Consider the following 25322-nt stretch of genomic DNA (forward strand, 5'->3'; position numbering starts at 1 on the left):
ACTGTAAATGTGTCACCTGCTTGTTGGTGTGTGTCACAAGGGTCAAGTTGGGGTAAGCTGGGCCGTGGCACACATGCTGAAGACACACGCCATGCATTTCCAAACAAGGATGGTGTGCTCTCGATCATGCCAGAGGGTGCGCTAGAGTAACAGAGTAAAACAATCAACACATTTCATACACATATTATAGAATTATTTAAAAGAGATTGACAGAGAGAGACAGAGAAAATGCATTAAATCTTATTGTATATTGTTTTTGTTATTTTTATTACCATTACTTATTTTCATTTCCTGTCACTGTTTGTGAGTTTATGTGTATAAATGCTTAGGCAATATTATATGTAAACAATTTTATGTTCCAATAAAAGACTTTTGAAAGAAATAAATAAAAAATAAATAATAAAGAACTAAAGAAAGAAGGAAAGAAGTAAAGAAAGAAATAAGTAAAAGGGTAAAGAAGTAAAGAAAGAAAGAGGTAAAGAAGATAAGAAGATATGAAAGAAAGAAAGAAAGAAGTAAAGATAAGAAAGAAAGGAGTAAAGAAAGAAAGAAAGAAAGAAAAAAGTAAAGAAAGAAAGAAAGAAGAAAAAAGAAACAGGTACAGAAAAGAAAAATTTAAAGAAATTAGTAAAGAAATAAAGAAGAAAGAAAGAAAGAAAAAGCAAAGAAAGAATGACAGATTAAATAAAGAAGGACAGAATAAAAGAGAAAAAAGAAAAACAGAAAGAAAAAAGTAAAAAAGATATGAAAGAAAGAAAGATAGGAAGAAGAAAGAAGTAATGAAGATAAGAAAAAGTAAAGAAGAAAAGAAAGAAGTAAAGAAGATTAGAAAGAAAAAAATGAAAGAATGAGTAAATAAAGAGGTAAAGAAAGAAAAGAAGATTAGAATTTAAGAAGATATGAAATAAATAAACAAAAAAACAAACAAACAAAGAAATAAAGTAATGAAGATAAGAAAGAAAAAATTAAAGAAAAGAATTATTAAAGAAAGTAAAGAAAGAAAGAAGGTAAGAAAGAAAACCAAAAGAAAGAAAGAAAAGAAACAAGTAGAAAAAGAAAGAAAGAAGAAAGAAAGAAAATAAGAAAAATAAAGAAAAAATGAAATAAGTAATGAAAGAATGAAAGAAGTAAAAAGGTAAAGAAAGAAGTAAAGAATGAAATAAGTAAAAAGGTAAAGTAAACAAACAAAGAAGTAAAGAAAGAAAGAAGTAATCAAAGATAAGAAGTAAAGATAAAAAAATAATTAATAAAGAAAGAAGAAAAGAGAGAAAGTAAAAAAGTAAAGAAGATATGGAATAAATAAATGAACAAATAAAGTAAGAAACAAACAAACAAACAAATAAAGAAGTAATGAAAGAACAAAGTAATGAAGATAAGAAAGAAAAAGTAAAGAAAGAAATGAAATTATGAAGATAAGAAAGAAAAAATTAAATAAAGTAAAAAAGAAAGAATGAAAAGAGAAAGTAAAGAAGATAAGAAAGAAAAAAGAAAAAAGAGTAAAGAAATAAATAAAATAAAGAAGTAAAGATGAAATGAAAGAAACTAATGAATATAAGAAAGAAAAAAGTAAAGAAAGAAAAAATAATGTAAAGAAAGAAAGAAGATATGAAAAAATAGAAGTAAATAAAGAAAAGAAAGAAACAAGCAGAAAAAGAAACAAAGGAAGAAAATAAGAAAAAAGAAAGAAAGAAGTAATGAAAGACAGAAGTAAAAGGTAAAGTAAACAAACAAAGAAGTAAAGAAAGAAAGAAAGAAGATAAGAAGTAAAGAATACATGAAAGAAAGAAAGAAAAGAAAGAAAGAAAAAAGAGCAAGAAAGAAAGAAAAAGTAATGAAAGAAAGAAGTAAAGATATGAAATAAAGAAAGAAAGAAAAAATAAGTAAAGATGATATGAAAGAAAGAAACAGGTAAAGAAAAAACTAAATGTAAAGAAAGTAGTAAAGAATGAAAGAAAGAAGTAAAGAAACAAAGTAATGAAATAAATAAATTAATAAATAAAGACAGAAAGAAAGAAATAAGTAATGAAAGAAAGTAGTAATGAAGATCAGAAAGAAAAAGGTACAGAAGTAAAGAAAGAAAAAAATAAAGTAAAGAAAGACGTATAGAAGAAATGAAAGAAAGACAGAAGTAAAAAGGTAAAGTAAACAAACAAATAAGTAAACAAAGAAAGAAAAAGAAAGTAAAACAGAGAGGAAGAAAGAAAAGAAAAATAATGAAAGAAGTAATGAAGATACGAAAGAAAGTAAAAAAAGAAGTAATGAAGATAAGAAAGTAAAAAAGAAAGAAAGAAAAGAGAGAAAAAGAAAGAAGATAACAAGAAGATATTAAAGAAAGAAAGAAAGAAACAAAGTAAAGATGATATGAAAGAAAGAAACAGGTAAAGAAAAAAACAAAAAAGTAAAGAAAGTAGTAAAGAAAGGAAGTAAAGAAATAAAGAAAGAAATAAATGAATATAGAAAGAAAAAGAAAGAAGTAATGAAAGAAAGAAGTAATGAAAATAAGAAAGAAAAAAGGTAAATTAAAGAAAGTAAAGAAAGAAGTAAAGAAGATAAGAATGAAAGAAATGAAGAAAGAAACAAGTAAAGAAAAAACAAAAACATAAAGAAAGTAGTGAAGAGAGAAAAAAGAAAGAAGTAAAGAAAGAAAGAAAGAAGATATTAAATAAAGAAGAAAAGATGATATGAAAGAAAGAAACAGGTAAAGAAAAAACAAAAATGTAAAGAAAGTAGTGAAGAGAGAAAGAAAGAAAGAATGAAAGAAAGAAAGAAAAAGGTAAATAAAGAAAGAAAAAATAATTAAAGTAAAGAAAGAAAGAAGTAATGAAGATAAGAAAGAAAGTGTAAAGTAAAAAGAAAGAAAGAAAAGAGAAAGTAGTAAAGAAGATATGAAGTAAAGAAGATATGAAAGAAAGAAAGAAAGAAAGAAAGAAAGATGTAAAGATGATATGAAAGAAAGAAAGAAAGAAACAGGTAAAGAAAAAAGAAAAACATAAAGTAGTAAAGAAAGAAAGAAATAAGTAAAGAAAGAATGACAAAGTAAAGAAAGAAAGAAAAGAGAGAGTAAGAAAGAAAGAAAGAAAAATGTCAAAGAGAGATAATAGGAAAAAAAGAAAGCAGAAAGCAAAGCGATCATTTGAAAACGCACAGGAAATCATCCTGAATGTTGCCGTTAAAGGTTCCGCAAAGCCCCACAGTTTCATCTCTCCAGTGTTCCTCCAACTGGAGGTACAGCCTGAACTCTCTCCAGTTATACTGCAGCCGCAGACCCTGTGATGACTTCACCTGAACAAACATGGATGACAGCTCCTGGATCTGAAACACATCTGCACACAGCGATAGAGAACAATCCCATATCACACATACTGTATGAATGACTATAAATAAAAACGTCCTAGTTACTATCGTACTATCGTAACCTCCGATAGATTTTGTGTCAATGTAGTGACACTAGGGGTCGCCCTTGGGAGCCCAAACACCTCTGATCTTTGAGAAAAGGCCAATGGGAATTGACGAGTGGAATTTGCATGCCACTCCCCCGGACATACAGGTATAAAAGGAGCTGGTTCGCAACCACTCATTCAGGTTTTGTGCTGAGGAGCCGAGACAAGGTCCCGGTCATTTCAGCGGGTAGTTCAGTGTTGTGGCAGGAGGGACACAACGTCTCATCCCCTCCATCAGGGAACAGAGGTTATGAAAGTAACCAGGACATTCCCTATCTGTCACTCACTCGATGTTGTGTCGATGTAGTGACACTAGGAGTCCCTATACGAAAGTAGGGGCTGTAGAACCCCTTCTTCATCTCGGCTGGAGGGACAGGCTCTATCGCATTCTTCCGCAGAAGGGTCGCGATCTCCGCACGCAGGGTAGCGGCGTTCTCGCCCTTCACTGATGTGAAACGGATGCCATTGAACATGGGCGAACGCCTGGTAAATTGAATCGCATAGCCGAGTCGGAAGGTCCTGGTCAGCCATTGCGACGGGTTGGAGAGCGCAGGCCATGCCTCCAAATACTGGGCAAAGGGGACCAAGGGGACTGTCGGACGTATCGGCGGGTGGGGCCTCGCGGCGGGGCGGATCCTGAGGCGCCATGTTGAGGAGGCTCGAGCTCCGAACTCATGGCCGTGCTGAGTCTGGGGACATCAAAGCACTTACCTGGCTCCAGAAACCCACCATAGGACCGGTCAGGGATGGGGAGGAGGGAAATTGTCCTTGTAGTCCGTCAAAACCACCCTGGCGTGGGTGTGTTTGTGCCACAGCAGGGCGCGCAGGGGCGGGGGGCCCACCTCCGGAGTGCCATGCCTGCTGTAAAGGTGCGGTGTCTGACCAGAAGTGTGACCCAGGGAATGAGGAAACCGCTCTTTTCTTTACAATGAGGGCTCCGCAGATACCGCAGAGCTTTGGGCATACGGCGAATTTAAAAGAAAAGGAAACAAAAGATTCTCCTCCTGGCCCTCCACCGGGGGATGGAGTAGTCTGTTTACCACCTCCAATGCAGCGGGTCTCCACGTCCCTGGGTCGGCCGTCTCAGGGGCGCTTCGAATCCTTCCTCGGGTTCTTGGTGGCGGGCCATGATATGGGGGGCATCTGCTTCCTGCGGGTGGCTCCACGCCTGGGGCGGGCTGTGGCGGAGTCGGTGTGACGCAGGGGGACACCCTTGGCGATGAGCAGATGGGGTGCGGGATCTTGATCCGCGCCGGGGCAGGATGTGCTGAATAGCCTCCGTCTGCTGCTTAACCACCAAGAACTGCTGGGCAAAGTCCTCGACGGTGTCGCCGAATAGGCCAACCTGGTAGATGGGGGTGTCAAGGAACCGTACCTTGTCAGCCTCCCTCATCTTGACCAGGTTGAGCCAAAGGTGGCGTTCCTGGACCACGAGGGTGGACATCGCCTGCCCGAGAGTCCGCGCTGTGACCTTTGTCACCTGGAGAGCGAGATCGGTCACCAAATGCAGCTCCTGCATCAATCCCAGGTCAGAACTACCCTCATGCAGTTCTTTTAGCACTTTGGCTTGGTGCACTTGTAGGAGAGCCATGGCGTGCAGGGCGGAGGCTGCCTGTCCAGCAGCACCATAGGCCTTAGTACCGCCAGAGATGACGTAAACCTACTGGACGGAAGTCTTGGGCAGTTCCACCAGGTAACGGCGTTGTTTTGTGGGCACAGGTACACCACAACCAACTTATCCACCTGGGGAATCACCGAGTACCCCCTGGCAGCCCCACCATCGAGGGTAATGAGAGCGGAGGAGCTGAGAGACTGGGTCCGGGCAGTGAAAGGTGCCAACCACCACCTCGTAAGCTCCTCATGCACCTCCGGGAAGAAAGGGACCGAGGCAGGGCGTGGCTGTGAGCGGTGCTCTGAGCCCAGGGACCAATCGTCAAGTCATGAGGGTTCAAGGGGGAGTGGAGGTTTCCACTCCAGCCCGACGCTCGCAGCCAGCTCCACCTCGGCCTGCGACTGGGCGACCACACCCGAATGTGGGAGCCCAACTGAGTCCTCAGCATCAGACTGTACGAGCCTGCTCTACGATGCTACGATCGACAGCTCATCCTTTTCACGAGCCTCGAATGAGACAGCGAACTCGCCCTGAGACAAGCCGGCGGTCTCATCCCAAAACTCAACCAGGGCGAACGAGCATGCTGGGAATGGGAGGTCCGTGGGGGGTTACCCAGCGGAGCGACTCCCATTGGGATCCCCAAATCACCCCCGGAGCTAACCGACACGGCCTCATACCCGTAGGTAGAAGGACCGAGGCGGGGACCCGCTGGGGTGGCTTTCCCTCTGACAAAAAAAAAAAGCCACGACCGCAACGTTGCCATGATCATGTTCTCACAGTGAGGACATGACCCGTCCACGAACGCTGTCTCCGCGTGGGCAGCGCCTAAGCACGTAAGACAACGAACGTGGCCATCGGAAGCGGAGAGGTAATGACTTTTAGAAGGGAAAATATACTCTTTTAGTAGAAGAATATACTCTTTTAGCTGCTGAAGTGCCCAGGGGCATTCTTTGCACTCCACTGGTGCACGAGGGGGAGAAACCGCTGTAATGCACCGTAAATCCAACAGCTTTCAATGTGAATGGATCGGCAGATTAATTCAGCTCACTGAATACAACCGCTTGGCTCTGAAGGGTAATCTGAATGAGTGGTTGCGAGCCAGCTCCTTTTATACCCATATGTCCGGGGGAGTGGCATGCAAATTCCACTTGCCAATTCCCATTGGCCTTTTCTCAAAGATCAGAGGTGTTTGGGGCTCCCAAGGGTGACCCCTAGTGTCACTACATCGACACAACGTCGAGTGAGTGACAGATAGGGAACAGTTGTTTTTTTTTTTTTAATCATTGTGGCATACCACATTAAAGAATTACTTTTAAATATGTCACAATAAAAACACTAAATTTAGGTGCTACGGATGGACCAATAAGGCTCCAGTTCACACATAAATTATATTGCATCCAGATGCAATTGCAGAACACATTCAGGGTAAAAACTTAACACAGACATCTATAATATAAGAGTTTACCACGCCAACACAGCATTACAGCAATTAACCTTGTCAACACATAGTATTAATAGTAAATTACCATCTGAAAATGGCAGTGAAATCCTGAACTGGCTGGCCAGAAAAACCTCTCCACTGTGGCTCATTGTGATCTCAGTGCGTGGATCCTCATCAACCACCAGGTTCACTGACTGAATACATGCACCATCCAGATTCTGCAGTAAATACACACATTACAAATAAAATCTGAGATTCAAAACTTCTCATATACACACATACTGTATCCACACACATAATAACACAGCTATAGAACTACTGCACAGAACACACAAACAGGCTCAATGGATGAATGACTGTACAGGGAAACAAACATATCGGTTAATCTGTACATTTCAATTTTGACTAATTCAGTAATCATGTCGTTTAGGAATTAGGCTTTATGCTTGTGAATGAGTTACTGCGAGCTGTTCACAGGAGATAAACCACTCCGACTCTGAATTGCTCCATTCAAGAAAATTATGGACGCTACCAACAGGTGCCTATGCGGGGATCTTTCAACAGCCGCTTTACTGAAATACATCTCTCCCTCTCTTTCTCAGCAACTACAAAGTCTCTGGTTGTCATTCAGAGGCTCAGATAAGCAGAACAGCTTGTTCAGATTCCAGCAGTGACACCATACACCAGAATGCTCTCCGCGTATTGAGTTGTAGCATCAGCAGCGCTGGGCTTTGGGAAAGGAAGGCTTTGAGGGAGAGAATCTCTTCAGATTTTGTATCTTTTCATGTTTCATCTGTCAAAGCTAAACAGGGTTTAATGACGACACCAACACATTTGAAGACTTTGTTTCATCTCAACCCAAAACCCAATACTTTAGCTAGGAGAAAAGCTGTGCAATCTTTTGCATTATACTCACCTAATCTAGCAATTAATTCAACTAATCTAGCAATGAATTTAACTTAGATAGTAACATATCCAGCCACTCTAGCAGTAACTTGACTAATCACACAAATCTGTCTGTCTAGATTACCAGATTACTCTTTAAAACAACCCACCCGAACAATTCTGGAACATGATGAATGAAGGTTTGGCATTCTACATCTGGCATGTCTTATGTCTTTTCTCTTTTGTGTGCTATTGCTTGAGTTTTGTGTTTGTGCAGATAAAATGAAAGTGCAGAGGGACTTACGGCTCCACAGGGTGCATTCTGAATGGTCACGGTGAACCTGCCAGAGTTTCTGCTCTTGGCTAAAACATACTGGCACGTAGCAGGAAAGGTGTAAACGCGGCCATCAAATGACTGAAAGAACATGTCTCCTGTCACAGAGCACTCTCCTGTACCAACCACAACAGAGTAGTTTCTTAGCAATGGCGTAAACATTTCCATTAACATTATGCTCAGTGTATCAGATTTAAATGTTGGAATGTGTTATTAAAAGAGAGGAACTGCCTTAAAGGAACAGTTCAACCAAAAATGACAATTTTCTCATCATTTACTCTCCCTCATGCCATCCCAGATGTGAATGGCTTTCTTTCTTCTGCAGAACACAAATATGTTTAGAAGAATATTTCAGCTCTGTAGATCCATACAATGCAAGTGAATGGTGACCAAAATTTTGAAGCATCAAAAAATACATAAAGGCAGCATAAAGGTAATCCATAAAACTCCAGTGGTTTAATCCATATCTTCTGAAGCTGAAATATTCTTTTAAAAATCTTTGTGTTCTGCAGAAGAAAGTCATTCACATCTGGGCTGGCATGAGTGAGTAAATGATGAGAGCATTTTCATTTTTGGGTGAACTATCCCTTTAAGAAAAAGACCATTCATGAATATACAAGCACTTTATCGGAAAGGGTTTAATTGTACTTGCTACATTTGACAAATAAAAGAATCTCTGGAATCACAAGAGAATAAAAATGGCAACAAGATACAGTCAGTATCAGTGAATGAAAAAATGTGGTTTAGAAAGAGTAGAATGAATGATTGTGAGTGTGAAAATGATTAAAATAGAGACCATAAGTGACACAGCAGAGATGTGCAGAACGAAAGCTGTGAACAGGAGATTAAGTAACAAAAACACACAGAGACACAGTAAAAAAAGGGACCCTTTTCACATTTCCGGGTTTGGAACAAGGAAATACACTACAGCGGTGTAAATTTATAAAGTGTTGAACTGGAGACCACAGCAAATATTATTTCTGAAATCCCATTTGCTCCATCAGCAAAAGAAAAAAAAAATCCAATATTATGTTTCTACACTTTCCAAAAGAGTATAAAAATAGAGAGTGGTGGATTATGGCTGTCAGAACAGAGAAAGATGTCAAATTTACTGTCATTCCATCAGCAGCTGTCCAGTATTTGAAACCCCATACCAGCAGTGATGATTAGTTCACTGGATATTTAATTAATGCGAGGGTAATATAACAGAAATAATAATGTTATACATTTTGTTAAAAATAAATAAATAAAATATAAAAAATTGCAAGATTTAAACTTCTAATTAAACGAAAATGTGTCATCACATGCTGTGAAAAGGGTCCATAAAAAGTTAATTAAAAAAAAAATAAACACCTGGGCAATTGCGCTCTGTGCAGTTCCATACTCCTCCTACACATGTGCTGAGAGACACACAAAAAATTAATGAACAAAGCTGGATACAATTCAAAAACACAAGCATGCATATTTATTCTTTTTATTGTGTATGATTCATTTGTGCAGATGCTATTTGCACTTGGTGCAAATAATAGTACATGCTATTTACACCCCAGTGCAAATAGTGGCAGATATTCTTTGCACCTCAACTCTGGTGCAAATAATGGTAGATACTATTTTCACCCTGGTGCAAATAGTGGCAGGTACTATTTGCACCCATATATAAATACTAATATACAGTATATGAGCATCACTGCAGCGTGTTTATTGTGTTATTGTATTGTCCCACAGACACCCTTCAACAACCCCTACCCCTAAACCTAACCTTAACCTTCCCTTAGAAAAAATAACCTTGGTTTTACTACAGTAATCATAGTTTCACCAGGGTTTTTTGTAGTAAAATTATAGTAACCACAAAATTAACCATGGTTACTATATTACAACCATATTACTATAGTAACACCATGGTTAATTGCATTAAAACCATGTTTTCTGCCAGAAAACATGATTACTACAATATTACTATAGTAATACAGTGATGCAATCTACACACAAGCGACGTCGAGTCCCAGGAGGGAACGAGTGCGATTGACAGACCCTGCCTACTGATCAAACCCTTCTTTGTACTCCCCGACATTTAAAGTGACCAAATCACTGTGATGAAATCAACCTTTTTATTATTTTGTATTTATTATTTTAAGTAGTATTAAAGGAAATATTAAGAGTGGAAACAGGAAACTGGATGGTAAAAAAAATGTGGGACAAAAGGTGGAAACGAACCAGGGACACTAAGACAACACTACACGTTCACACTGTCTTTACACCCCATGCCACTGCAGTGACATCTAATGTCTAGTTTGTTGTATATTTCTGTGGTTCCACCAGACCTTTGGGGTGCAAATAGCTGCACTGTGTGGCAGATGCTATTTACACCAGGGTGCAGATAGTCACTCTGTTCATTTAAACACTTCCTAATGCAAGCAAGTATGCAGTTTAGTATGAATAGTTAATAGTGTCTGACCAGTTGTTGCAGTCTTCTTGTATGACCTGTCCGGAGGGGTACAGCATACCATGGTGCTCACATGGGCAGTCTGATGCCTTAACACACAGTCCATCTTCAAAGATCAAATCTAGACACAGCCAAATTATTGTATTATCATCAATAAATAAACACACATATTGACTACATAATCTGCACTATTATTTTACAACCATCAGGGCAGTAGCAGCCATCCAAACACTGAAGCTTGCTGTCTATACACATGCGTTCGATGTTGCAGTGTGTAGGGCAGCAGGTGATACACTCTCTGAAGTGGAGCTCACCAGGGCAATCAACATCTACAGCCAAGAAGAAGACCAAAATAAACTCTCACAATATGAATCTCCATGCAAAAACATATACTCAGAAGCACAAAACCCACAAGCAGAAAAACACATGTAAATACTTTGAAACACTGATAAACTTGCACAACATCTGCATATAAAATAAAGCAATAACCCAATACATATCCCAATAAATACAATCGCTACAGTTCCAATGTCTAACAACTATGGTAAAATACTGTAAAGCACAACCGTGAGTAGCTTATTGCTTTAATAAAATGGCAGCAACAGCAATAATATAAAAGACACCAATGTTCAATAAATAGATAGATTTAGATTTGAAGACTTTTTACAGTTGCCAAGCAATGTAGAATCATTAATTTAGAATTCATTTAATGTGTAGTCACATGTGTTTATACATACAGGTGCATCTCAATAAATTAGAATGTTGTGGAAAAGTTCATTTATTTCAGTAATTCAACTCAAATTGTGAAACTCGTGTATTAAATAAATTCAGTGCACACAGACTGAAGTAGTTTAAGTCTTTGGTTCTTTTAATTGTGATGATTTTGGCTCACATTTAACAAAAACCCACCAATTCACTATCTCAGAAAATTAGAATACATCATAAGACCAATAAAAAAAACATTTTTAGTGAATTGTTGGCCTTCTGGAAAGTATGTTCATTTACTGTATATGTACTCAATACTTGGTAGGGGCTCCTTTTGCTTTAATTACTGCCTCAGTTCGGCGTGGCATGGAGGTGATCAGTTTGTGGCACTGCTGAGGTGGTATGGAAGCCCAGGTTTCTTTGACAGTGGCCTTCAGCTCATCTGCATTTTTTGGTCTCTTGTTTCTCATTTTCCTCTTGACAATACCCCATAGATTCTCTATGGGATTCAGGTCTGGTGAGTTTGCTGGCCTGTCAAGCACACCAACACCATGGTCATTTAACCAACTTTTGGTGCTTTTGGCAGTGTGGGCAGGTGCCAAATCCTGCTGGAAAATGAAATCAGCATCTTTCAGCAGAAGGAAGCATGAAGTGCTCCAACATTTCTTGGTAATCGGGTGCAGTGACTTTGGTTTTCAAAAAACACAATGGACCAACACCAGCAGATGACATTGCACCCCAAATCATCACAGACTGTGGAAACTTAACACTGGACTTCAAGCAACTTGGGCTATGAGCTTCTCCACCCTTCCTCCAGACTCTAGGACCTTGGTTTCCAAATGAAATACAAAACTTGCTCTGATCTGAAAAGAGGACTTTGGACCACTGGGCAACAGTCCAGTTCTTCTTCTCCTTAGCCCAGGTAAGATGCCTCTGACCTTGTCTGTGGTTCAGGAGTGGCTTAACAAGAGGAATACGACAACTGTAGCCAAATTCCTTGACATGTCTGTGTGTGGTGGCTCTTGATGCCTTGACCCCAGCCTCAGTCCATTCCTTCACCCAAATTCTTGAATCGATTTTGCTTGACAATCATAAGGCTGCGGTTCTCTCGGTTGGTTGTGCATCTTTTTCTTCCACACTTTTTCCTTCCACTCAACTTTCTGTTAACATGCTTGGATACAGCACTCTGTGAACAGCCAGCTTGAATGTTTGTGGCTTACCCTCCTTGTGAAGGGTGTCAATGATTGTCTTCTGGACAACTGTCAGATCAGCAGTCTTCCCCATGATTGTGTAGCCTAGTGAACCAAACTGAGAGACCATTTTGAAGGCTCAGGAAACCTTTGCAGGTGTTTTGAGTTGATTATCTGATTGGCATGTCACCATATTCTAATTTTTTGAGATAGTGAATTGGTGGGTTTATGTTAAATGTGAGCCAAAATCATCACAATTAAAAGAACCAAAGACTTAAACTACTTCAGTCTGTGTGCATTGAATTTATTTAATACACGAGTTTCACAATTTGAGTTGAATTACTGAAATAAATGAACTTTTCCACGACATTCTAATTTATTGAGATGCACCTGTACATATTGGCTATTTTAAAATAGCTTTGAACCACTGATATATATAGAGCTGTATTGCTTATGACGTCATATCAGTGAAGCAACTGCTCCGCCATAATGCTATGCCCAAACATTCCAATGTCCCTATTAACTTATTATCATCTAATTTCAGTGAGTAAACATTAACCATTCAATCAATTATTTTATTTCTGAAATCTGCATGCACATCCCTACAATGCAAGCGATATACACATGTAATTATTTATTTAAAGTACAGGAATTTTTCCTGTTTCTTGAAAACCCGAGTGAGTTATGTGTATCTATACCAAACAGTATCCACCACTAACAAACTTCACCAGCGAACAGATCAGCTGAATGTAAACAAGTTCACTGAAACTGAGGTAAGATGCAAACAGACATTTTCAGACTTATTTATTGTGAACATTGAAGTGTTTTATGTTTTCATCAAAAAGTGCCTTGTTCTCACGGCCACTTGAATAAGAGCGCACACTCTCCCTCTATCACACGCGCAGAGAGGGAGACAAGCAAAGCTGGTTCAAATTAAACTGATACGCTAGGCTTAAATGGCAAACAAACACTTAAAAATCCTGGTTTGACTATTATAAGGACCCTCCGAGGCAAACGGACATGTTGTCACCCAAAAACAAGCAAATATTACAGCTTTTCATACTTACATTACAACTTGTGGACAGTTTTGCCGCTTCCTTTGGTGATCATTGTGCTGTACTGATAGGCTGAACACTGGGGCAGATGAATGCACTGACATTGCGATCTGCGTATATCTTCTCCCTCGTAATGAATATTATCCATAATGAGCTAATTAAACATTAAACATGATTGTCACTAGAGGGCGAAATGCGTCGTATCCGGAGGTCGGAGATGGTGAAACGGGGATGTTTTCGCCTGTCAGTCATTGCTACTCTATGACAGCTTGGGCATACCAAGACTGCCGCTCAAACACTTCCGTTGGCTTCACCTCCTGCTGGCAGTTTAACGTTGCGTCAGCGATCCAGTTCTATATATATATCAGTGCTTTGAACGTTTTTCTTACCATCAACAGAGATTAGAGTCTGAACTATTCATTTTATAACACTTAACAGCACATTTAAGACAAAAATGTACATAAGCAACATTTGTGTATTCTAAGCAACCTACCGCAAACAGGAAAATGTGCTCTCCAGTTATGCAGTGGTTGTTCAGCATGGGCACATGCTCTGGCATACTCCGTAAACACCTGGCACACAATATCACCATTGGGACCAGACCTGCACCAGGTAAAACAATAACATACATCGCAGTTGTAAAGCACTGCAATAATCAATACCAGCATTATATTTAGGTTAGCACTACTGCATAATGAAGTAGTTTTCTAATATTGATTTAGAGTTTTCCAGTATACTGCATTACATGTAGGTATTGTAATGTCAGTAGTCTCTCAATGTGGTGTCAGGAGTTGTAATATCAGTACTTACAGGCAGAGGTCATTGGAGCAGCTGGCCATGTATGAATATGGACTGACAAACTCATGACAGGAAATGAACGGCTCCTTCAATAGGGTGGCACACACCTCCTCCACTTTCTGCAGTCAAGAAATTTTGGTTACTCACGTAACCCTGGTTCTCTGATAACAGGAGTGAGGTATCTCACCATGGGTAATGCATCGAGCATGGCCAATCCTGGAAGCACCAATAACACCCAGTTTGTCAGCTGACAGACCAAACACAGCAGTGATGAGGGAGTCCCATCTACCTATATAGCCAACTCCCGTATTGCAGATATGCTGTCCGAAGCAGACCGTCAACCTACTTGTAGTGTCCAATGTACACCCACCCAATCAATTAGCAAAGAATGGATGTGCTTCACTGTGTTATTTTTTATTTGTGTGTGTATTATTTTATTTTTTTTACACATCGGCAGATTAACCTCCAACACCAAGGACTGAATGTGCCAATGATGGCTCTGTGACATCCAGTCTATAAAATCGGACAAAAGTGTGAGGCAATGCCCAACTTGCAGCTGCACAAATGTCCTAAACTGAAATTCCGTTAAACAGCGCCCACGAGGTAGCCATGCCTCTAGTAGAATGAGCTCTCAAGCCCTCCGGAGGTCACAGCCCCAGACTATTATACCTTAATATAATAGCCTCTACTACCCAATGAGACAGGCACTGTTGTGATATGGTTCCGCCCTTACAAGAATCAGTCCAAGAAACAAAAAGCTGATTACTCTTCCTCAATGACTTTGTTCTTTCCACGTACAAAAGTAGAGTACAAACTGGACACAATCAGTGAAGCCGCTCGTTCTCTGGTGAGGAAAAAGGCGGCAGGTGAAAAGTTGAGCGCTGTGTCGCTTACCTTAGGCACAAAGGCTGGATTCGTTTTAAGAGACACTCTCTATAAATCCACCGCAAAGAGCACACAGGCGTGATAAACTGACAAAGCATGTAGTTCACTAACCCGGTTTGCAGTTGTTAAAGCCAATAATAAAGTTGCCTTTAGCAAAAGGTGCTTTAATTCTATACTTTCAACTGGCTCAAAGGGAGGCTGAGAAAGCACGTTCAGGACCACGGACCGGTCCCATGATGGAACTAGTGGTTTTGACACCCTGTTCAAATGTCTTGCGCCCCTCATAAACCTGCATACAAGTGGGTGTAGACCTATCGTATTCAAGTCTATTCCCACATGACAAGCCAACATGGCAGCGAGATAAACCTTGACGGTAGAAAAGGCCCTGCCTTTATCTAAAAGTTCCTGGAGAAAACACAAAACATCTGCCACTGAACATAAAAATGGAACAATGTGTCTGTGTGCACACCACTGCTCAAACACAGCCCATTTCCAATCATACGTGGAGCGTGTTGAAGCAGCTCTCGCACTCAGAATCATTTCAATCACCCTGGGGGGTAAACCAATGACACTCAATTTTAGCCTCTCATGGGACAAACACAAAGAGCAACTCTGTCCAGGGCGGGTTGAAATATTTCCCCCCACGTTTGCGACAGGATTTCCCTGCGCAGCGGGAGCTGCCAAGGCTGGGTGCACAAAAGTTTAATTATCTCCGCCAGCCACAGTTTCCCCGGCTAGTTTGGGCGATCAGTATGACTGAGTGACCATATTCTCCTACTCTTTTTAGAGTTGGAATGATCAGACTCAGTGGAGGAAATGCGTAAAGTAGCGCATTTGGCCAAGGATGTGCTAGAGCATCCGCACCCATAGGAGCACCGTCTCTTGCCAGAGAGAAGAACAGAGGGCAATGAGCATTTTTGTGCGATGCAAAGAGATCTATGGCAGCTCGCCCGTATCTCTCCCATAGCTGATTCACCACCTGAGGGTGAAGTCTCCATTCTCTGTAAAGAGGATTGCCCTGGACAGGAAATTCGCCCCCGTATTCATCACGTACTGAGAGAAAGTGCACACTGCTCTAATGTTGTGCACTCCAGCTTTTGTGCCAGGCTGTGTAGCCGCTGTGAATGAGTGCCCCCCGTCTGTTTGTGTATGCCACCGTTGTCATGTTGTCCAATCTGACTAGAACATTGTGGCCTTGAAGGAACTGTACAAAGTGCTTCAATGCTAGAAACACTGTCAGTAACTCCATAAAGTTTATATGTGCGTTCTGTAGTGACGCGGGCCAAACTCCATTCACTGTTCTGTCTTCGCACACCGTGCCCCAACCTGTGAGTGAAGCGTCTGTCATCACCACTTTCCTCAGAGAGGCTGCCCCCAAAGGGGTTCCCCCGTGAAGGAAAGCAGGGATTCTCCAGTGAGGGAGAGCGAGCATCCCCTCTGACGTCACTCATACTCTGCGATTTAAGTGCCAGTGAGGACACAAGTGGTGCGCTGCAATCCAATGCTGAAACTCTCTCATTCGCAGTAGTCCCAAAGGAATGATTGACACCACTGAGGCCATCAGACCCAATAGGCATAGACACAACCTGAATGAGTCTTTTTTCCCTTTCTGAAAAAAGAACAAACAACTGTGAATCGATCCGAAAGGCACCATCAAAAATTCATAAGCTATTCCCTGTAAGCAAATCTTAGGAATTTTCTGTGTGACTGGTAAATGCCCACATGAAAATATGTGTCCTTCAGATCGACTGACGTAAACCTCTGGGACGAATAAACTGAGAGTGTTTTGAGCATGAGCATTTTGAACTTGTACCTTATAGAGGTATTTGTTGAGATTTCGCAAATCCAGAATGGGACAGAGACCTCCTACTCTCTTGGGGATGACGAAATACCTGGAGTAAAAGCCCTGATGGCTGTCCTCCAGTGGCACAATCCTTATTGCTCTATTGCTCCACAAATTGTCTATTTCCTCCTCTAAAATCCAAGCTGTCTCCCCCTCCACTGTTGACATTAACACACTGTTGAACAGAGGTGGATTTACAGTGAATTGCAGCTGATAACCCCATTTTATCATAGATAAAACCCAGGGATGAACTGCGCATGTGCGCCAACTTTCTGTGTGAACAGAGAGCGGCCCGCTGAAGCTCATGCTCACTGATGGCGCTACAGCACCATCTAGCAGCGGAGCTGGGGATTGCAGCTCTGAGTTTGGTATTATTTTGTGATTTATTTTCACACACTGCTGTGCCCTTGGCCCACTGCTTGGATGCACAGAGATTTTTATTTTTGTTACAAATTTTGTGTAAACTTTCTTCCTCTCTTTTTTCTGACCCCGTGGATGGAGAGGGGAGATGCAAACTGAGAGGCACTGGGGGAACTGGTGCCAACACTCCCATTAAATCATTTGTGTATGAACCGTGTAACACAAAACGTATGGTTTGAGTCCTCTTGGCTGGAGGGACAACAAACTCACAGAGACTCCGCAAGTGCTGTTCACCCACTCCATGTCCCGAACCAGAACACTGGTTAGGTCGCCTGTCTCTTCTTGTTAGACGGACGATGTTTGGCCGCAGCGAAAGAAGCTTTACTTCTCAGCTGGGGCTGTTTTAGCTGTGTCCCTCCCTACCCTGACTGCTGGGGTGGTCAGGGATGCCTGGTCTGGGTTTTAAAACCAGATTGTTCACTTCTAAAATGGGTTGTGAACCCGGAATGTGACGGCTGCAGGGGGCGAGCAGTAGATTTTCAGGGAAGGCAGGTCTCGAATGCTTCCCCATCCTTTTTCCTCAAATCACACTGCTGCTGCATTGTGGACACCGTAGCCCCAAAAAGGGCTTTCGGATCCACTGTGGTATTGAGGAAATCTGTATTCTCCCTCTCAGACAGGCCAGACAGACCAAGCCAAATAGCTCATTTGCCCACAATGGACAGACCCATGCTGCAGCCGCAGCTCTGGACAGCCCCTCTTGACATACGTAGGTTGAGATCCGCAATAATGCAGATCTCTTCCCACAAAGCCGCATCCGGCGCCCCCGCATCAATTTGTTGGCCCATTTTCTCCATCAACTCTGTCTGATATACATCTCAATAAGGTCCATCTCTCCTTGGACAGGAGAGGGGGACGCATCCATCGAGCTACCCAACCGGGAAGGAGGCAGAGCAGGGAAAATGGCATTGTCTTCATCCTCCTCACCATCATCCTCCAAAAGACGATCATCAGTGTACTCCTCCTCCTCTTCCCTGTCCCCCACCAAAGGGGTTGATTCAAAGAGGGGAGGAAGATCGGGGGAGACTTTGTCCATGAGATCGCCCCAGCTGTGCTGTCCTTGCAGCTGGGGTGGGGGGGTCTTTCTCCAGAAAATAGGGATCCTCATTATTCGATGCCGTGACCTGCACCCTCCTTTCCAAAACAGTACGAAACAGGAACAATGCAGGCAACACTCGGGATTAGCAAGTGTGGCCTGTGCATGCCTGACCCCCAGACAGGCGATACATAGCGGGTGGGAGTCCTTCAGCAAAAATCATAGATCCACAAGCGCATGGACTGGAGGGATCCTTGCCCTTCGCTCTGCCGCTCGGTGAGCCCGCAGTTGCTATGACAGAACCCTAACTCAAGAACACAGAAGCAGTTCACCACAACATGCCATTTGATTCTGTGTTAATCCTCTTGCCGTAGAGGCAAAAGCTATAACAGCTCGAAACTCTGCAGAAAAAGCCCAAACCCGCCTCCACGCACTGGTTCACGCCACCCAGAGAAAACAATATAATACAGCAGAAAATATATTCACTTTGACAGTGACTATTCTCACAAAAAGAACAGCCAAGTTCTGCGACATACCTGAAAGGCTTGCCTGATGAACTGTTAAGCGACCACATCTTACGAGTCCTGCTGAGGATAGCTTCCAAAGATCTTCACAGGGAAGAGAATGAGAATGAAGTAGGCACCTATGACAGTGGTTAATATAGGGAGGTGGGACTCCCTCATCACTGCTGTGTTTGGTCTGTCAACTGACAGACTCGGTGTTATTGGTCCTTCCAAGATTGGCCACGGCCGAGGCATCACCCATAGTGAGATACCGAACGAATGTTAGAAAGAGAACCAGAGTCCTTATTTATCAGGTGCATTTGGTGTGAGTGTGAATATGAGACTGTATGGTTGTGAAGACAAGAACGTGTGGTTTTTGCATGAAGTACCAATAGGACATGAGGATCTTGCGTGGCACAGGGTGAGGAATAGAGAGAGGGAACAATAGGACATCTGGCCAGCTGTGGCTCATCCTCTGCCCAGCTGTTACCGAACATGGCCAAATCCTGTGTGAAAACACCTGGGCCAAACATTCACAGACACATATACAAAAGTTTAATAAAAAATTTGGTCTTGCCTTGTCACATGCAGAGTTGTGGAAAAAATATATTAATATTATTATATAATATATAATTAATATATATTTTCACAATCTGAGAATACATGTATTGCATATGAAAGAGTAAAGAACAATTTTATTTGACAATAAACAAAAAGGTTTTTAAATGTTCAAGGTTTTGGGGTTGATTTCCAGGGAACGCACTTGCTGATAAAATGTTTACTTTGAGAGCACTGTAAATTGCTTTGAATAAAATTGCCTGCCAAATGCATAATTGTAAACGTGGTTTCAATTATTAAATAATTACTTATTATTACGTTATTTCCTTGTTGTTGTTGTTTTGTTTTTTTGTTTTGTTTTTTGTCAAATAAATCCATTCTTTCTAGTAGGGCTGGGTATGGATACAGATTTCCTGATTCGTTTAGATTATGATTCTCAATTCGAATCCGATTTTGATTCGATATCGATTCACATGGGTATACTTCAGCTATAATGTCCCTTTTGCATACATATGAAAGAAATGCTGTTAATTATACAGGGGACCTTCTAACTAGGTACATTACGTAAATATAAATTTTGAAAATATTAATCATTAACTTTTAATGATAAGAATTAAATGTAAATTTTTTATTTTTTTTTTATTTTTTATCAACAACTGACTGTAGAGAACAGAAAGGGTATTAAAATAGACATTATTAAATGACAAATGGGTTGCGTTGATCTCGTCTTTGGACACACACACACATACAAGTAACAACTTTTACTCTCAAAACGCAGTGAAATGATTTCGCTTCTGTATACTCCGCCACTATATTACACAATTACTGGTGAGTGAAATGCAAACATTTACCAGTCAGTTGCCAAATATATAAATTTTAGTCACAGTGTGAAATTTGGTTGCAAATGCGAGTGATTTCCTCTCATTGTAGAAGAGGGTTGCTCATAGGGTAAAAGATCGATCTTGGGATTTAAGAATCAATATCAAATGAAGATCGCAATGCATCAGAAAATTTATATTTTTACCCACCCCTACTTTCTAGTCCTGATCTATTCTTGCTGCTATTTGCCTTTTCCACCACAAAGTTTTTTACTTATTTAAAAGAGTAATAAGACATCAATAAGACATCAGTGCCACCATCTGCAACAAACTGAGCAAAACTTGCCATAGCTGGTCTTCAGGTCATCCTGAGTGTCCGCATTGAAATTCCCACATAGTCCACAGGTGCGTCCCACAAACTCTGGGCTCATCTTAATGTATACAGAGCCAGTAAGCCCCTGCCAGGCCAGCGTGAAACCCTGCGGCTGTGATACTATGATATAGTCAGAGATTCGCTCCAGCTCAACATCGTGGATGTTATGAGGCAGCTGCACACTACAGAGAGAAAATATGCAGCCACAGTTAGAACTGCACACGTACACACTTAGAAAAATCACTGAACAATTTCTTTAGAAGAATCCCTGAGATACATCACTGTGGCAGGTTAAGTTAAGGTTAAAAAAACAACATGTGAATAGTCATTACCTTTGACCATTGAATGTAACACTGGAGTTCTGTAACCTAATCTCTCCTTCCCATGGCAGGAAGAGGCTGACTGAACGTGTGCAGGAGTATGGGAAAGAATTGCATTCTGGGTCATTATGCACCTGTAAATTAATCATTACAAATGAAGTATGAGAACAGAATGGTGATTCTTACAAGATCTATCTCAGAGTATTAAAGTTGCAGAGTAAAAAAAGAGGCACAGTAGACCCTTATATATAGATTCTCCAAAACTAAAATAAATACACAATACAATACATTAACTGTAAAATAAATGTAAAAAAAAAAAAATACATCCAAATATTGTGTGAAGCTCTTAAGAAGCTTCCTCTGTCCCATCAAAGCGTGGAGTCCTCTTAACCAAAGCAGCCAGGGCAATCCTGCTTAAGATCTGCATTACTTTCGGTCATTCTTTCAATTCATTGATAAATGATATTGGCACTTAAGCTAATGGCCTAAAGGAACTCCTGGCTGAGGCAGCCCACCTCCTCTGGATTCCCATCAGTGACTCTAAGAGAACAAAGACAATTCTGTTTTGGCCCTACCTGTAATTACTGTATTAAACTGTAATAGGCATAAATGACCATAATAATGAGATCACTTTCTCTATGAATGGCAATATAAATCTTCCTCAGGCAAGAATTATGCAGTATACACACACACATATAAAACACACACACACACAAACACAATTTCTCAGTGAAAATGCAAAGCAAAGAACAGCCGCCTGCTCAAATGTCTATCAACATCTAAAAGCTAATAACTGAATACAGTGGCATGCAAAAGTTTGGGCACCCCTGATCAAAATTTCTGTTGCTGTGAATAGCGAAGCGAGCAAAAGATGGCCTGATTTCCAAAAGGCATAAAGTTAAAGATGACACATTTCTTTAATATTTTAAGCAATTTTACTTTTTTATTCCCATCTTTTACAGTTTCAAAAAAACAAAAAAGGAAAAGGGCCCGAAGCAAAAGTTTGGGCACCCTGCATGGTCAGTATTTATTAACACCCCCTTTGGCAAGTATCACAGCTTGTAAATGCTTTTCATGGCCAGCTAAGAGTCTTTCAATTCATGTTTGGGGGATTTTCACCCATTCTTCCTTGAAAAAGGCTTCTAGTTCTGTGATTCTTGGGCCGTCTTGCATGCACTGCTCTTTTGAGGTCTATCCAGAGCTTTTCGATGTTTAGGTCGGGGGACAGTGAGGGCCATGACAAAACCTTCAGCTTGTGCCTCTTGAGGTCGTCCATTGTGGATTTTGAGGTATGTTTAGGATCGTTATACTGTAGTAGAAGCCATCCTCTTTTCATCTTCAGCTTTTTTACAGATGGTGTGATGTTTGCTTCCAGAATTTGCTGATATTTAATTTAATCCATTATTCCTTCTACCAGTGAAATGTTCCCCATGCCGCTAGCTGCAACACAAGCCCAAAGCATGATCGATCCACCTGTGCTTAACCTGTGTTCTTTTCATGAAATTCTTCACCCTTTTTTCTCCAAGCATACCTTTGCTCATTGCGGCCAAAAAGTTAGATTTTAACTTCATCAGTTCACTGGACTTGTTTCCAGATTGCATCAGGCTTGTTTAGATGTTCATTTGCAAACTTCTGATGCTGAATTTTGTGGCGAGGATGCAGGAAAGGTTTTCTTCTCATGACTCTTCCATGAAGGTCATATTTGTGCAGGTGTCGCTGCACAGTAGAACAGTGCACCACTACTCCAGAGTCTGCTAAATCTTCCTTAAGGTCTTTTGCAGTCAAACAGGGGTTTTGATTTACCTTTCTAGCAATCCTATGAGGAGTTCTCTCTGAAAGTTTTCTTGGTCTTCCAGACCTCAACTTGACCTCCACCGTTCCAGTTAACTACCATTTCTTAATTACATTACAAACTGAGGAAACGGCTACCTGAAAACATTTTGCTATCTTCTTATAGCATTCTCCTGCTTTGTGGGAATCAATAATTAAAATTTTCAGAGTGCTAGGCAGCTGCTTAGAGGAGCCCATGGCTGCTGATTGTTGGGACAAGTTTTGAGGAGTCAGAGTACTTGTAAAGCTTTGAAATTTGCATCACCTGGCCTTTCCAAATGATGATTGTGAACAAGCCATAGCCCTAACAAGCTAATTAAGGTCTGAAACCTTGGTAAAAGTTATCTGAGAGCTAAAATCTCTTGGGGTGCCCAAACTTTTGCATGGTGCTCCTTTCTTTTTTTTTCACTCTAAAATTGTGCAAAACAAAAATAATACACTTATCTTGCTTAAAATGTTGAAAAGAATGTTTCATCTTTAACTTTGTGCCTTTTGGAGATCAATTCATCTTCTACTCACTTAACTATTCACAGCAACAGAAATTTTGGTCAGGGGTCGCCAAACGTTTGCATGCCACTGTAGTTCTAAATTAGTAAATCCATTCTGCTGTGCAAAGACAAAATGCAGTAACAACAGATTTGGTCAAAACTGAGTTATGACTGAAAACGGGTCTCCTAGACTACATCTGTCCAGTGACCGATGGGTTTGGCTCAACTTTTCACAGATTCAGAGAAAACAAAACCGACAAAACTATAAATCCACCCTAAAACCAAGGCAAACAACAGTACTTTGAAGCCATTTTTATCAGTTTCAGTGTTGCTGTTGTTACTTTGTTTTGCAAAGACTAAAATCATCATCTGGTAAATTACTGTTGGTCATTCATGAACTCATTGATGAAATTTAATTCACAACCACAAGATATGAATATTATTCCACACACAAAGAAAATCCCAAAACAACGTTTATTTTATAAACACTGAGATCACCTGTATATGTACACTGGACTGAGAGTTGTCTTCACAGGCTTTTAGTAGTGTGTAGCTGCATTTCCCAGGGAAGTAGTAATAAAGTCCATCAAAGGTTTCATAGTTGTATTGTCCCCATGAGCGGCACATCATCTCTCGCTCAAAGCCTAGGTTGGGGACTGAAACATTTCATCTATTACTGCCATGCCAAAACATGTCCAAATTTTATCTGATTCAAGAGCAGAATTTCAAAATGAGATATTAAAGTTTTTCTCTGAATAATCTGCACTACCTGTCTGGCAGTGTGTTCCAGTGGCCTGGTATAAAGTGCAGTTACAGGAGTCTGGATGGACACACCAACCCCCATTCAGACAAGGAGATGTACACTCACCTGTACAGTACACATAAAGCACATTGTTCCACAGTAGCATTAATCATACGAAAGACTGTGTTTTCTGTGTTTAAGTGTGTATCAAAGAGTCGTGCTGGTAATGTGAATTGTTCATTGAAGCATAAAGTTGAATACTGCTCTTGTGTGTAATGATGACACTCATCAGCCTGTTCAACAGATGTCTACTGAAAGTGGGGGCAGCCACATTCTCACATTTCAACTGATCATAACCGTTATTGTTTGCTGTTTCTCATAACGAAAATAAGGCTAAATGCAACGTAAACTCAAACACTGATCAGAAACAACACACACTGTTATTATTAACATGGGTAATAGGCTAAAGGTCTACAATTATTACTAAAAAATGCAATCCACAAATATACAGTAGTTACTATCACATACACATGCACGCAAACGCACATTTACACACAAAGATGTCAGATCAGTTCCCTACAGAACACACACACACACAAATACAGTACATACACACACTGTAAGCAGGTGTGCACAACACGACTAACATGTAAGCTTATATAAAACACATAAAGCATTGTTCAGTAGGGGAAAATACAGACTGAAAACACACACAAAGGCCCAAAATACACACAAAGGGAGCACTGGTCCTCCTGCTAAGGCATTGTGACATTCAGCTCAGGGCTTACCACTGGCTCTGCGGGGTGATGGCTTCTGGGCTTCTGTTTGCTCCGCTGCTGATGTGTTGCTCTCTAATAATGCTCTCTTTGGAGAGAAAATAATTCAAGTTAAAGTATAGTTTATTAAACCAAAAGCATGATAGTATTTGTCAGAAAAGACACTGAACTCTTGGAATTTGTGTTATAAGGCTGCTTTGTGAGAAATGTTTTCTTCTTAGTGAACAAATACTGAGCTTATGTAACTGTAGGCTACTCTTGATTTAGTTGACTGTCCCAACTTGTGTAATAAAAAGCAAAGTATTGTTCTGCAACTAAACCAATTTGCTCTCGTATATCAGGTAAATGAAGACCTCCAAGAACGAATTCATTAGGAGACATAGAAGCATGACGCCAATCTGAAATTCCAATCAAAATCCTAATTTAATAAATCATTGTTTACCTGTACAGAAACTGGAACCATGTGTTGTGCATTAACGTGGACAAGAGTTTATTATTACCACTGGAGGGGGGTAGCTACACGACAGCGATTAGTGATTGACTTCAGAACTAAATAATTTTCTTATCTGACCAAAACCGGCTCTATTATGCCTGCTTTTCCCCATCACACCTGATATCTGAGAGTTCAATAATTTTATGAAGCTTACGAGACTGCAAAGGAGAAAGTATTCTGACATAATGAACGGGGCCAGTGTGTCTCACTGAATAGCGGCTCTGGGGAACAGCTTTACCAATCCTAAGCGCCCAACTGACACCTGAAACCACATTACTGCCACCGAAATGATGGCTTTTGTCCCAAAGAAATCAACAAAGCCAGCACTGGGGGG

General features: G+C 40.6%; 1 protein-coding gene across 1 annotated transcript in view; it reads right to left on the minus strand.

Annotated features, from left to right (window-relative positions):
- The window catches only part of LOC127449786 (otogelin-like), a 72237-nt gene that overhangs the window by 44114 nt on the left and 2801 nt on the right, over window positions 1-25322 (minus strand). The window contains 14 exon segments of the mRNA XM_051713336.1: window positions 17-141; window positions 3116-3323; window positions 6579-6711; window positions 7683-7828; window positions 9066-9112; window positions 10168-10276; window positions 10359-10484; window positions 13599-13708; window positions 13916-14022; window positions 18980-19110; window positions 20313-20521; window positions 20672-20793; window positions 23476-23633; window positions 23747-23845. Of these exon segments, the coding sequence (XP_051569296.1) occupies window positions 17-141; window positions 3116-3323; window positions 6579-6711; window positions 7683-7828; window positions 9066-9112; window positions 10168-10276; window positions 10359-10484; window positions 13599-13708; window positions 13916-14022; window positions 18980-19110; window positions 20313-20521; window positions 20672-20793; window positions 23476-23633; window positions 23747-23845 (1830 nt within the window).

Source organism: Myxocyprinus asiaticus, chromosome 2 (assembly GCF_019703515.2).
Source record: "Myxocyprinus asiaticus isolate MX2 ecotype Aquarium Trade chromosome 2, UBuf_Myxa_2, whole genome shotgun sequence".
NCBI classification, from domain to species: domain Eukaryota; kingdom Metazoa; phylum Chordata; class Actinopteri; order Cypriniformes; family Catostomidae; genus Myxocyprinus; species Myxocyprinus asiaticus.